The sequence below is a fragment of the Taudactylus pleione genome, unplaced genomic scaffold (assembly GCF_031769625.1).
Source record: "Taudactylus pleione unplaced genomic scaffold, aTauple2 ptg001186l, whole genome shotgun sequence".
Taxonomy (NCBI): Eukaryota; Metazoa; Chordata; class Amphibia; order Anura; family Myobatrachidae; genus Taudactylus; species Taudactylus pleione.
The window spans coordinates 478,704-495,015 of NW_028285587.1; the positions used below are offsets into that span (position 1 = coordinate 478,704).

General features: G+C 43.7%; 2 protein-coding genes across 2 annotated transcripts in view; one reads left to right on the top strand and one right to left on the bottom strand.

Moving 5' to 3' along the window:
* Positions 1-9,497, bottom strand: part of LOC148451067 (uncharacterized) — a 35,346-nt gene extending 25,849 nt beyond the window's left edge. Inside the window, exon 1 of the mRNA XM_088462323.1 lies at positions 9,427-9,497. The gene's annotated coding sequence lies outside the window, so the exon portion shown is untranslated. The remainder of the gene's footprint in view (positions 1-9,426) is intronic.
* A 190-nt stretch (positions 9,498-9,687) lies between these two features.
* Positions 9,688-16,312, top strand: part of LOC148451068 (uncharacterized) — a 260,573-nt gene continuing 253,948 nt past the window's right edge. Inside the window, exons 1-3 of the mRNA XM_088462325.1 lie at positions 9,688-9,777; positions 13,431-13,595; positions 16,089-16,280. Of these exons, the coding sequence (XP_088318451.1) occupies positions 13,518-13,595; positions 16,089-16,280 (270 nt within the window). The 5' untranslated portion in view covers positions 9,688-9,777; positions 13,431-13,517. The remainder of the gene's footprint in view (positions 9,778-13,430; positions 13,596-16,088; positions 16,281-16,312) is intronic.

Below are 16,312 nucleotides of genomic sequence, written 5' to 3' on the forward strand. Positions count from 1 at the left end.
AAGTCACGTTCCCGGATCTGAGAATACAAAGATCACCAGACGGCAAAATACAAACGGATCTTTTCAGGAAAAAGACAGCTAGGAACAGTTTAGTACATAACACAAGTGCACACTTTCCTCCAGTATTACATAACACAAGTGCACACTTTCCTCCTGTACTACATAACACAAGGGCACACTTTCCTCCTGTACTACATAACACAAGTGCACACTTTCCTCCTGTACTACATAACACAAGTGCAAACTTTCCTCCTGTACTACATAACACAAGTGCACACTTTCCTCCAGTATTACATAACACAAGTGCACACTTTCCTCCTGTATTACATAACACAAGTGCACACTTTCCTCCTGTAATACATAACACAAGTGCACACTTTCCTCCTGTATTACATAACACAAGTGCAAACTTTCCTCCTGTACTACATAACACAAGTGCACACTTTCCTCCAGTATTACATAACACAAGTGCACACTTTCCTCCTGTATTACATAACACAAGTGCACACTTTCCTCCTGTAATACATAACACAAGTGCACACTTTCCTCCTGTATTACATAACACAAGTGCACACTTTCCTCCAGTATTACATAACACAAGTGCACACTTTCCTCCTGTACTACATAACACAAGTGCACACTTTCCTCCAGTATTACATAACACAAGTGCACACTTTCCTCCTGTACTACATAACACAAGTGCACACTTTCCTCCTGTACTACATAACACAAGTGCACACTTTCCTCCAGTACTACATAACACAAGTGCACACTTTCCTCCTGTACTACATAACACAAGTGCAAACTTTCCTCCAGTATTACATAACACAAGTGCACACTTTCCTCCTGTATTACATAACACAAGTGCACACTTTCCTCCAGTATTACATAACACAAGTGCACACTTTCCTCCTGTACTACATAACACAAGTGCACACTTTCCTCCAGTATTACATAAAACAAGTGCACACTTTCCTCCTGTATTACATAACACAAGTGCACACTTTCCTCCTGTACTACATAACACAAGTGCACACTTTCCTCCAGTATTACATAACACAAGTGCACACTTTCCTCCTGTACTACATAACACAAGTGCACACTTTCCTCCTGTACTACATAACACAAGTGCACACTTTCCTCCAGTACTACATAACACAAGTGCACACTTTCCTCCTGTATTACATAACACAAGTGCACACTTTCCTCCTGTATTACATAACACAAGTGCACACTTTCCTCCAGTACTACATAACACAAGTGCACACTTTCCTCCAGTATTACATAACACAAGTGCACACTTTCCTCCAGTATTACATAACACAAGTGCACACTTTCCTCCAGTATTACATAACACAAGTGCACACTTTCCTCCTGTACTACATAACACAAGCGCACATTTTCCTCCTGTACTACATAACACAAGCGCACCCTTTCCTCCTGTATTACATAAAACAAGTGCACACTTTCCTCCTGTACTACATAACACAAGTGCAAACTTTCCTCCAGTATTACATTACACAAGTGCACACTTTCCTCCTGTACTACATAACACAAGTGCACACTTTCCTCCTGTATTACATAACACAAGTGCACACTTTCCTCCAGTATTACATAACACAAGTGCACACTTTCCTCCAGTATTACATAACACAAGTGCACACTTTCCTCCAGTACTACATAACACAAGTGCACACTTTCCTCCTGTATTACATAACACAAGTGCACACTTTCCTCCTGTACTACATAACACAAGTGCACACTTTCCTCCTGTACTACATAACACAAGTGCACACTTTCCTCCAGTATTACATAACACAAGTGCACACTTTCCTCCAGTATTACATAACACAAGTGCACACTTTCCTCCTGTATTACATAACACAAGTGCACACTTTCCTCCTGTATTACATAACACAAGTGCACACTTTCCTCCTGTATTACATAACACAAGTGCACACTTTCCTCCTGTATTACATAACACAAGTGCACACTTTCCTCCAGTATTACATAACACAAGTGCACACTTTCCTCCAGTATTACATAACACAAGTGCACACTTTCCTCCTGTACTACATAACACAAGTGCACACTTTCCTCCAGTATTACATAACACAAGTGCACACTTTCCTCCTGTACTACATAACACAAGTGCACACTTTCCTCCTGTACTACATAACACAAGTGCACACTTTCCTCCAGTATTACATAACACAAGTGCACACTTTCCTCCAGTATTACATAACACAAGTGCACACTTTCCTCCTGTATTACATAACACAAGTGCACACTTTCCTCCAGTATTACATAACACAAGTGCACACTTTCCTCCTGTACTACATAACACAAGTGCACACTTTCCTCCAGTATTACATAACACAAGTGCACACTTTCCTCCTGTACTACATAACACAAGTGCACACTTTCCTCCTGTACTACATAACACAAGTGCACACTTTCCTCCAGTACTACATAACACAAGTGCACACTTTCCTCCTGTATTACATAACACAAGTGCACACTTTCCTCCAGTACTACATAACACAAGTGCACACTTTCCTCCAGTATTACATAACACAAGTGCACACTTTCCTCCAGTATTACATAACACAAGTGCACACTTTCCTCCAGTATTACATAACACAAGTGCACACTTTCCTCCTGTACTACATAACACAAGTGCACATTTTCCTCCTGTACTACATAACACAAGCGCACCCTTTCCTCCTGTATTACATAAAACAAGTGCACACTTTCCTCCAGTACTACATAACACAAGTGCAAACTTTCCTCCAGTATTACATTACACAAGTGCACACTTTCCTCCTGTACTACATAACACAAGTGCACACTTTCCTCCTGTATTACATAACACAAGTGCACACTTTCCTCCAGTATTACATAACACAAGTGCACACTTTCCTCCAGTATTACATAACACAAGTGCACACTTTCCTCCAGTACTACATAACACAAGTGCACACTTTCCTCCTGTATTACATAACACAAGTGCACACTTTCCTCCTGTACTACATAACACAAGTGCACACTTTCCTCCAGTATTACATAACACAAGTGCACACTTTCCTCCAGTATTACATAACACAAGTGCACACTTTCCTCCTGTATTACATAACACAAGTGCACACTTTCCTCCTGTACTACATAACACAAGTGCACACTTTCCTCCTGTATTACATAACACAAGTGCACACTTTCCTCCAGTATTACATAACACAAGTGCACACTTTCCTCCAGTATTACATAACACAAGTGCACACTTTCCTCCAGTACTACATAACACAAGTGCACACTTTCCTCCTGTATTACATAACACAAGTGCACACTTTCCTCCTGTACTACATAACACAAGTGCACACTTTCCTCCAGTATTACATAACACAAGTGCACACTTTCCTCCAGTATTACATAACACAAGTGCACACTTTCCTCCAGTATTACATAACACAAGTGCAAACTTTCCTCCTGTATTACATAACACAAGTGCACACTTTCCTCCTGTATTACATAACACAAGTGCACACTTTCCTCCTGTATTACATAACACAAGTGCACACTTTCCTCCTGTACTACATAACACAAGTGCACACTTTCCTCCTGTACTACATAACACAAGCGCACACTTTCCTCCAGTATTACATAACACAAGCGCACACTTTCCTCCAGTATTACATAACACAAGTGCACACTTTCCTCCAGTATTACATAACACAAGTGCACACTTTCCTCCAGTACTACATAACACAAGTGCACACTTTCCTCCAGTATTACATAACACAAGTGCACACTTTCCTCCAGTATTACATAACACAAGTGCACACTTTCCTCCAGTATTACATAACACAAGTGCACACTTTCCTCCAGTACTACATAACACAAGTGCACACTTTCCTCCTGTATTACATAACACAAGTGCACACTTTCCTCCTGTACTACATAACACAAGTGCACACTTTCCTCCAGTATTACATAACACAAGTGCACACTTTCCTCCAGTATTACATAACACAAGTGCACACTTTCCTCCAGTATTACATAACACAAGTGCAAACTTTCCTCCTGTATTACATAACACAAGTGCACACTTTCCTCCTGTATTACATAACACAAGTGCACACTTTCCTCCTGTATTACATAACACAAGTGCACACTTTCCTCCTGTACTACATAACACAAGTGCACACTTTCCTCCTGTACTACATAACACAAGTGCACACTTTCCTCCAGTATTACATAACACAAGCGCACACTTTCCTCCAGTATTACATAACACAAGTGCACACTTTCCTCCAGTATTACATAACACAAGTGCACACTTTCCTCCAGTACTACATAACACAAGTGCACACTTTCCTCCAGTATTACATAACACAAGTGCACACTTTCCTCCAGTATTACATAACACAAGTGCACACTTTCCTCCAGTATTACATAACACAAGTGCACACTTTCCTCCAGTATTACATAACACAAGTGCACACTTTCCTCCAGTATTACATAACACAAGTGCACACTTTCCTCCAGTATTACATAACACAAGTGCACACTTTCCTCCAGTATTACATAACACAAGTGCACACTTTCCTCCAGTATTACATAACACAAGTGCACACTTTCCTCCAGTATTACATAACACAAGTGCACACTTTCCTCCAGTATTACATAACACAAGTGCACACTTTCCTCCAGTATTACATAACACAAGTGCAAACTTTCCTCCAGTATTACATTACACAAGTGCACACTTTCCTCCTGTACTACATAACACAAGTGCACACTTTCCTCCTGTATTACATAACACAAGTGCACACTTTCCTCCAGTATTACATAACACAAGTGCACACTTTCCTCCAGTATTACATAACACAAGTGCACACTTTCCTCCAGTACTACATAACACAAGTGCACACTTTCCTCCTGTATTACATAACACAAGTGCACACTTTCCTCCTGTACTACATAACACAAGTGCACACTTTCCTCCTGTACTACATAACACAAGTGCACACTTTCCTCCAGTATTACATAACACAAGTGCACACTTTCCTCCAGTATTACATAACACAAGTGCACACTTTCCTCCTGTATTACATAACACAAGTGCACACTTTCCTCCTGTATTACATAACACAAGTGCACACTTTCCTCCTGTATTACATAACACAAGTGCACACTTTCCTCCTGTATTACATAACACAAGTGCACACTTTCCTCCAGTATTACATAACACAAGTGCACACTTTCCTCCAGTATTACATAACACAAGTGCACACTTTCCTCCTGTACTACATAACACAAGTGCACACTTTCCTCCAGTATTACATAACACAAGTGCACACTTTCCTCCTGTACTACATAACACAAGTGCACACTTTCCTCCTGTACTACATAACACAAGTGCACACTTTCCTCCAGTATTACATAACACAAGTGCACACTTTCCTCCAGTATTACATAACACAAGTGCACACTTTCCTCCTGTATTACATAACACAAGTGCACACTTTCCTCCAGTATTACATAACACAAGTGCACACTTTCCTCCTGTACTACATAACACAAGTGCACACTTTCCTCCAGTATTACATAACACAAGTGCACACTTTCCTCCTGTACTACATAACACAAGTGCACACTTTCCTCCTGTACTACATAACACAAGTGCACACTTTCCTCCAGTACTACATAACACAAGTGCACACTTTCCTCCTGTATTACATAACACAAGTGCACACTTTCCTCCAGTACTACATAACACAAGTGCACACTTTCCTCCAGTATTACATAACACAAGTGCACACTTTCCTCCAGTATTACATAACACAAGTGCACACTTTCCTCCAGTATTACATAACACAAGTGCACACTTTCCTCCTGTACTACATAACACAAGTGCACATTTTCCTCCTGTACTACATAACACAAGCGCACCCTTTCCTCCTGTATTACATAAAACAAGTGCACACTTTCCTCCAGTACTACATAACACAAGTGCAAACTTTCCTCCAGTATTACATTACACAAGTGCACACTTTCCTCCTGTACTACATAACACAAGTGCACACTTTCCTCCTGTATTACATAACACAAGTGCACACTTTCCTCCAGTATTACATAACACAAGTGCACACTTTCCTCCAGTATTACATAACACAAGTGCACACTTTCCTCCAGTACTACATAACACAAGTGCACACTTTCCTCCTGTATTACATAACACAAGTGCACACTTTCCTCCTGTACTACATAACACAAGTGCACACTTTCCTCCAGTATTACATAACACAAGTGCACACTTTCCTCCAGTATTACATAACACAAGTGCACACTTTCCTCCTGTATTACATAACACAAGTGCACACTTTCCTCCTGTACTACATAACACAAGTGCACACTTTCCTCCTGTATTACATAACACAAGTGCACACTTTCCTCCAGTATTACATAACACAAGTGCACACTTTCCTCCAGTATTACATAACACAAGTGCACACTTTCCTCCAGTACTACATAACACAAGTGCACACTTTCCTCCTGTATTACATAACACAAGTGCACACTTTCCTCCTGTACTACATAACACAAGTGCACACTTTCCTCCAGTATTACATAACACAAGTGCACACTTTCCTCCAGTATTACATAACACAAGTGCACACTTTCCTCCAGTATTACATAACACAAGTGCAAACTTTCCTCCTGTATTACATAACACAAGTGCACACTTTCCTCCTGTATTACATAACACAAGTGCACACTTTCCTCCTGTATTACATAACACAAGTGCACACTTTCCTCCTGTACTACATAACACAAGTGCACACTTTCCTCCTGTACTACATAACACAAGCGCACACTTTCCTCCAGTATTACATAACACAAGCGCACACTTTCCTCCAGTATTACATAACACAAGTGCACACTTTCCTCCAGTATTACATAACACAAGTGCACACTTTCCTCCAGTACTACATAACACAAGTGCACACTTTCCTCCAGTATTACATAACACAAGTGCACACTTTCCTCCAGTATTACATAACACAAGTGCACACTTTCCTCCAGTATTACATAACACAAGTGCACACTTTCCTCCAGTACTACATAACACAAGTGCACACTTTCCTCCTGTATTACATAACACAAGTGCACACTTTCCTCCTGTACTACATAACACAAGTGCACACTTTCCTCCAGTATTACATAACACAAGTGCACACTTTCCTCCAGTATTACATAACACAAGTGCACACTTTCCTCCAGTATTACATAACACAAGTGCAAACTTTCCTCCTGTATTACATAACACAAGTGCACACTTTCCTCCTGTATTACATAACACAAGTGCACACTTTCCTCCTGTATTACATAACACAAGTGCACACTTTCCTCCTGTACTACATAACACAAGTGCACACTTTCCTCCTGTACTACATAACACAAGTGCACACTTTCCTCCAGTATTACATAACACAAGCGCACACTTTCCTCCAGTATTACATAACACAAGTGCACACTTTCCTCCAGTATTACATAACACAAGTGCACACTTTCCTCCAGTACTACATAACACAAGTGCACACTTTCCTCCAGTATTACATAACACAAGTGCACACTTTCCTCCAGTATTACATAACACAAGTGCACACTTTCCTCCAGTATTACATAACACAAGTGCAAACTTTCCTCCTGTATTACATAACACAAGTGCACACTTTCCTCCTGTATTACATAACACAAGGGCACACTTTCCTCCTGTATTACATAACACAAGTGCACACTTTCCTCCAGTATTACATAACACAAGTGCACACTTTCCTCCAGTATTACATAACACAAGTGCACACTTTCCTCCAGTATTACATAACACAAGTGCACACTTTCCTCCAGTATTACATAACACAAGTGCACACTTTCCTCCAGTATTACATAACACAAGTGCACACTTTCCTCCAGTATTACATAACACAAGTGCACACTTTCCTCCAGTATTACATAACACAAGTGCACACTTTCCTCCAGTATTACATAACACAAGTGCACACTTTCCTCCAGTATTACATAACACAAGTGCACACTTTCCTCCTGTATTGAGAGGGATTCCAAAAGGCGAATTTTTACACCTAAGAAGGAACTGCTCGAGTTATCTGCACGTTATATAATCTGACTAAGATCAGTTCTATGTGAGACTGAACTTATAGAAGCTAGTGCAGATAAGGAACTGTTAGAATACGCTCTCCCCCTGTAAAAAAAAATAATAACAGGACACCACAAGCTACTCCCCCTGTATAATTATAATAATAATGGGACACCACAGGCTGCTTCTCCTGTATAATAATAACAATAGAACACCTCAGGCTGCTCCCCCTGTATAATAATAGTAACAGGACACCACAGGCTGCTCCCCCTGTATAATAATAGTAATAACAGGACACCACAGGCTGCTCCCCCTGTATAATAATAGTAATAACAGGACACCACAGGCTGCTCCCCCTGTATAATAGTAATAACAGGACACCACAGGCTGCTCCCCCTGTATAATAGTAATAACAGGACACCACAGGCTTCTCCCCCTGTATAATAATAGTAATAGCAGGACACCACAGGCTGCACCCCCTGTATAATAATAGTAATAACAGGACACCACAGGCTGCTCCCCCTGTATAATAATAGTAATAACATGACACCACAGGCTGCACCCCCTGCATAATAATAGTAATAACAGGACACCACAGGCTGCTCCCCCTGCATAATAATAGTAATAACAGGACACCACAGGCTGCTCCCCCTGTATAATAATAGTAATAACAGGACACCACAGGCTACTCCCCCTGTATAATAACAGGACACCACAAGCCGCTCCCCCTGTATAATAATAGTAACAGGACACCACAGGCTGCTCCCCCTGTATAATAATAGTAATAACAGGACACCACAGGCTTCTCCCCCTGTATAATAATAGTAATAACAGGACACCACAGGCTGCTCCCCCTGTATAATAATAGTAATAACAGGACACCACAGGCTGCTCCCCCTGTATAATAATAGTAATAACAGGACACCACAGGCTGCTCCCCCTGTATAATAATAGTAATAACAGGACACCACAGGCTGCTCCCCCTGTATAATAATAGTAATAACAGGACACCACAGGCTGCTCCCCCTGTATAATAATAGTAATAACAGGACACCACAGGCTGCTCCCCCTGTATAATAATAGTAATAACAGGACACCACAGGCTGCTCCCCCTGTATAATAATAGTAATAACAGGACACCACAGGCTGCTCCCCCTGTATAATAATAGTAATAACAGGACACCACAGGCTGCTCCCCCTGTATAATAATAGTAATAACAGGACACCACAGGCTGCTCCCCCTGTATAATAATAGTAGATGACATTACCAGGGATACAGCAGGAGCCGCCGCTAGAACAGGATCACACGGCAGCCGGTCATGTGACGCTGATGCTGCTGCTGGAGTAAGGGGGAGGAGCTCCGGGCACTAGAGCAGGACTCTATGTACAGCTACAGCAAGTGTCCCCAGTGTGCAAAAGAGACGGAGGCGGCGGCCATTTTCCCGAGGCCCAAATCACTTCATGAAGAACAACAGGTGACTATAGATCCCCTTCAGTGTTTGTTCCCTGGAAGTGACGTAGTAGTGAGGGCGGAAGTGACGTTACACGCCCATACAGTCTCTCTATCATTCCCAACGACTGCAGATACAGGAAGCAGCAATTGTTGTGTTTGGCAGGAGGTAATTATGTTATTATTCTATAGGCTGAGCAGACTCTTGTGTCACTTTACTGTAGTACAGATGGAGCTGACTCTGGTGCTGCATTGTCATTGTGCAGGAGGGTTGCACTCAAGTCTCCTCTATTTGTATGATACATGTGGTGCAGACTCAGTTGTTACTATAATACAGGTGGTGCAGACCCTGTTGTTACTATAATACAGGTGGCGCAGACCCCTTTGTTACTATAATTCAGGTGGCGCAGACCCCATTGTTCCTATAATACAGGTGGCGCAGACCCCATTGTTACTATAATACAGGTGGCGCAGACCCCATTGTTACTATTATGCAGGTGGTGCAGACCCCGTTGTTACTATAATACAGATGGCACAGACTCCGTTGTTCCTATAATACAGGTGGCACAGACCCCGTTGCTGTTATAATACAGATGGTGCAGACCTTGCTTGGTAACTGATTGCTCTGATGCCTAGGGATAGGGATTATAAAATGGGTCAGCGGAATTTGGTAAATATATGGAATTCTCCTGAACGGCTCAGCTCACTGCAGCGCCCCCTGCCTCTGTAGAACTGTCAGTGCACGTCCTTATTTGGGGATGCGTGACTTAGGGATGGACATCGGAAGCCAACCATCAAATGTTTGAAACTTACGATGTGAAGGTAACTAACCATCGCATCAAAAGAATTCAATGGTAAAACTATATGATATGCACATACGCAATAATAACTGCAGCTTGGTAGGCAGGGGGTGGGATTGGGGGCGGGGTCTGGAGTAACAACATAATACTGTGTACTCTCTAATGTGCGGATTCAGACCCGCTCGCGAGCGCAGGAAGCTCGCAAGCTGGTCGATGGTGCAGAATTGCGCATGCGCACTACAGAGGGAGCTCCGTCATGCGCATGCGCGAGACCCGAATAACGACGGCCAAGCCGTCGTTATGGGTCTCGCACCAAGGGGGGCGTGCTGTCGATGGTGAGTGACAGCACGTCCCCTTTGGTGGGCGTGCCGGGGGCGTGGCTGCCAGTTTGAGGCGTTCCCATGGGAACGCCTACCGTCTGAGTCCGGCCCCACTGACATCAGTAGTGATGTCAGTGGGAGTGATTTTGGCTCTGATAGAGCCAAAATCACTCCAGGGCTTGCGGTCACCGAGACCCTACTGCAGGGTCTCGTCGCAAGCCCGATGGTCGCGATGGTCTTGACCATCGCGACCATCATCATGGACGCTCGCATAAGCTGTGGGTGGTAACCCACAGCTATGCGAGCGTCCATGAGGCCGCTCCAAGTTGAGGGAGGAGGGCCCTGATTCAGAGCGAGCGCTCTGGTCAGAGCGTTCAGCTCTGAATCAGGCCCTCAGTCTTTGCATATAAATGAAGGGACATAAATAAGTGAACAAGAAACCAGTGACTTACAGTACAATACAATGCAGGACAAGGGTTATACACATTGCTGCATTAGTGATCAGAGTACTCAGATACACAACAAGGCGTGTTAGGTGCTCTAGTGGGGAGTGAGAGGTATATGTAAGTATAAGTAAGTAGAAGCACAAGAGGGATGAGGGCCCTGCTCGTCAGAGCTTACATTCTAATGGCTGTCCCTGCGTTATGCTGCTGGGACTGTAGGGTACACTACATACCCAGGATGAACCCATGAAGATTCCCTGATGCTGGCAGCAGACAAGGAGCCAGGGGAGGCATAGCTATTAGCAATTCAAAAAAACAAGCCACCACCGGAACACCACTGAATGATTACCACCCGATGGTGACAAACAATCGAAGGCCGCCATCGAATGGTAAAAAGCACTACCATAAAAACAAACATTGATGGTGAGTAAACATCGGATGTCAGTGTCCATCCCTAGTGTGACAGGCAGAAATTACAGCCTCCTTGTATGAAGCTGCTCAGGGCAGAATGGAGCCTGGGAGCCCTGCTCGGAGCCAGCTCTACTCCTTGGCGTGATCTGCATACACGGTGGGGATACATGCATCCTCACCACTACCGTGCCTTCTCTATCACTGCACATTGTGACCAGATCTGTGGGTTGGGTTACCACCTTTTCATTTTATGGGCAAAAACAGCACTTTATATGCTATAAAGGCCCCTCGTGCTCTTTTATATGACTTAGAGCCCCCTTGTGCCCCTTTATAAGTCTCAGCGGACAATCGCACCCCTTCATATGCCTCAAAGCCCCCTTATGCCGCTATATGCCAGCCAAGAGGCCACACGTGCCTTTATATACCTCCAGAGCGCTCTCACACCCCTTTTTATGCCTATGAACCCACTTGCACCCCTTTATATTGGTGGCCTGCAAGTGTGACTAAGTGATATGCAGCTGACATCGATAAACAGGAAGAGGTGCCAGTATGGAGCTACAGTACGTTAGCATGCCATTCTGGGTGCTCAAACAGAGCTAGAGTATGTTTGCCATCTATTCTGGATGCCAGAATGGAGTTTTAAGTGCATTAGCAATCCGTTCCCGGTGCTGGATTAGAGCTCTGATACCCTTAACCAACCATGGTGGAGGGAGCTCTGAGTATATTAGCCAGGTGTTTGGGCTGCCAGATTGGAGGTCTGAGTACGTTAGCCATCAATTCTAGACCCAGAGTAGGGCTACAAGAACCTTGGCTATCCCTTTAAGCTGCCCTAATTAGGTTTCCCAGTATCTCAGCCATCCATTCTGGGTGCCGGTATGGGGCTCTAAGTTGCCGAGCCGTTCATTCCAGCTGCTGGAATAGGTGTTGGAGCAGTAGTTCTATCTGTTTGAGAACAGGTGTTAGGTTACTAATTCCATCTCTTCCAGCTCCCGGAATAGGTGTCCCAGTACCATGGTTGTAACTAGAGCTTTGTGGCCCCACAGTAACATCTTGAAGGGGCCCCTGCAAAACACTCACACCCAGAGGGAGGGCATCTGCATACAAGACAATAACAAGTCATCATTTACTCTGCCCTCAATACTTAAACACTGGGGGGCAACATCATCATATCTAGTGAGGGAGCTATTAACCCTCTCACCAAGGAAAACTCAGGCCAGCCTTGGTTACCAAGTCACTAATAAAGAGGTGCACGTGGGAGTGTCGGTGTAAGCCCCTATACACGAATCAGGTCCACTTCCTCAGGCGATTGCATCAAGTATGTGTTGTGGAGGTCCAGGACTCTTGGCCACGAGAGGACTATTGGTGTAACCTCCAGCAATGCCGTGTGGTGGTCACTGAGCAGCCCTATGAAGCTGGGCCAGAGGAACTTCTGAGAAACACTGACCTAGACTCTATGGCTCTGGGAATGAGGGGATTAGTGGTCACTCAGTGTACTCTTACATTTATATAGGCAACACAATAGCGTAGTGGACAGCATTTCTACTCTGCTCTGTGGTCGTGAATTTAATTCCCAACCAAGGTCCTGTATTTGTGGATTCTGTATGTTCTCCCCCTGTTTGCATTGGTTTCTTCCACTCCAAAGAGACACTGGTAGGTTAGTTGACTTCTTTCATAAATACCCCTAGTGTGTGTGTATGGGCTGTCCATGTGGTAGGAAATGTAGATTGTAAGCTCCCCTGGGGCAGGGATAGATGTGACTAAATATTCCCTGTAAAGCGCTGGGTAATATGTGCGCACTACATAAATGACTGGTAAGAAATTGCTTCTAATAATTATATTTATTTCTAGATTTCTCTGCAGTGAGTCGTCAGATCCTTGTTGATAGAAATCACGTGAGAGTGAGATGTGTCCTGTATAAATCACTGATCACCGACGATGGACAAGGACAGGAGTCAGATGACTGAGAGGATACTAAATCTCACCCTGGAGATAATCTTCCTGCTGACTGGGGAGGTGAGAGGGTCTGGGAGTGTCACAGTGACATCACTTATATCTATAGTAATAATACAGGGACATGACTGGGGAGGTGAGGGGATCTGGGAGTGTCACAGTGACGTCACTTATATCTATAGTAATAATACAGGGACATGACTGGGGAGGTGAGAGGATCTGGGAGTGTCACAGTGACATCACTTATATCTATAGTAATAATACAGGGACATGACTGCGGAGGTGAGAGGATCTGGGAGTGTCACAGTGACATCACTTATATCTATAGTAATAATACAGTACAGGGACATGACTGGGGAGGTGAGAGGATCTGGGAGTGTCACAGTGACATCACATATCTATAGTAATAATACAGGGACATGACTGGGGAGGTGAGAGGATCTGGGAGTGTCACAGTGACATCACATATCTATAGTAGTAATACAGGGACATGACTGGGGTGGTGTAGGGATCTGGGAGTGTCACAGTGACATCACTTATATCTATAGTAATAATACAGGGACATGACTGGGGAGGTGAGGGGGATCTGGGAGTGTCACAGTGACATCACATATCTATAGTAATAATACAGGGACATGACTGGGGAGGTGAGAGGGTCTGGGAGTGTCACAGTGACATCACTTATATCTATAGTAATAATACAGGGACATGACTGGGGAGGGGAGGGGATCTGGGAGTGTCACAGTGACATCACTTATATCTATAGTAATAATACAGGGACATGACTGCGGAGGTGAGGGGATCTGGGGGTGTCACAGTGACATTACTTATATCTATAGTAATAATACAGGGACATGACTGTGGAGGTGAGAGGATCTGGGAGTGTCACAGTGACATTACTTATATCTATAGTAATAATACAGGGACATGACTGGGGAGGGGAGGGGATCTGGGAGTGTCACAGTGACATCACTTATATCTATAGTAATAATACAGGGACATGACTGGGGAGGTGAGGGTCTGGGAGTGTCACAGTGACATCACTTATATCTATAGTAATAATACAGGGACATGACTGGGGAGGTGAGAGGATCTGGGAGTGTCACAGTGACATCACATATCTATAGTAGTAATACAGGGACATGACTGGGGTGGTGTAGGGATCTGGGAGTGTCACAGTGACATCACTTATATCTATAGTAATAATACAGGGACATGACTGGGGAGGTGAGAGGATCTGGGAGTGTCACAGTGACATCACATATCTATAGTAGTAATACAGGGACATGACTGGGGAGGTGAGAGGATCTGGGAGTGTCATAGTGACATCACATATCTATAGTAGTAATACAGGGACATGACTGGGGAGGTGAGGGGATCTGGGAGTGTCACAGTGACATCACATATCTATAGTAATAATACAGGGACATGACTGGGGAGGTGAGGGGATCTGGGAGTGTCACAGTGACATCACTTATATCTATAGTAATAATACAGGGACATGACTGGGGAGGTGAGGGGATCTGGGAGTGTCACAGTGACATCACATATCTATAGTAATAATACAGGGACATGACTGGGGAGGTGAGGGTCTGGGAGTGTCACAGTGACATCACTTATATCTATAGTAATAATACAGGGACATGACTGGGGAGGTGAGGAGGATCTGGGAGTGTCACAGTGACATCACTTATATCTATAGTAATAATACAGGGACATGACTGGGGAGGTGAGGGGATCTGGGAGTGTCACAGTGACATCACATATCTATAGTAATAATACAGGGACATGACTGGGGAGGTGAGGGTCTGGGAGTGTCACAGTGACATCACTTATATCTATAGTAATAATACAGCGGCATGACTGGGGAGGTGAGGAGATCTGGGAGTGTCACAGTGACATCACTTATATCTATAGTAATAATACAGGGACATGACTGGGGAGGTGAGGGGATCTGGGAGTGTCACAGTGACATCACTTATATCTATAGTAATAATACAGGGACATGACTGGGGAAGTGAGGGGATCTGGGAGTGTCACAGTGACATCACATATCTATAGTAATAATACAGGGACAGGACTGGGGAGGTGAGAGGATCTGGGAGTGTCACAGTGACATCACTTATATCTATAGTAACAATACAGGGACAGGACTGGGGAGGTGAGAGGATCTGGGAGTGTCACAGTGACATCACTTATATCTATAGTAATAATACAGGGACATGACTGGGGAGGTGAGGGGATCTGGGAGTGTCACAGTGACATCACTTATATCTATTGTAATAATACAGGGAGATATGGTATCAGTGCCTCGGTCCTCACAGGAGCTGGAATATATCACATTGCTCACAGTATCTAGTTTTGTTTCTTTTCTATCACTGAAATGAATATGGCAGGAGATGTGCTGTATTCTGTCCACTTTCCTATATACAGTTACAGATAGGATAGGGGTTTTATTTGTAAGACTGACCCTTCTTGCATATTATGCGCTGATGACATTAAACAGCTCCATGAGTATAATTTTCCCCTTTTATTGATGTCTCCCCCCATACACAGGGTTACACAGTAGTGAAAAAGACATCCGGTGAGTGTGAGACACCCAGCAGCCGTCCCCATGTGTCAGGAGGACTGAGCAGGACCCAGAGCCCCATCATGGTGCCTCCATCTCACTCACTGATACATGAGAGAGACAATGACCAGAAGATCCTGGAGCTCACCAACAAGATCATTCATCTGCTGACTGGAGAGGTGATAGCTGGGAATGGGACATTATACAGTAA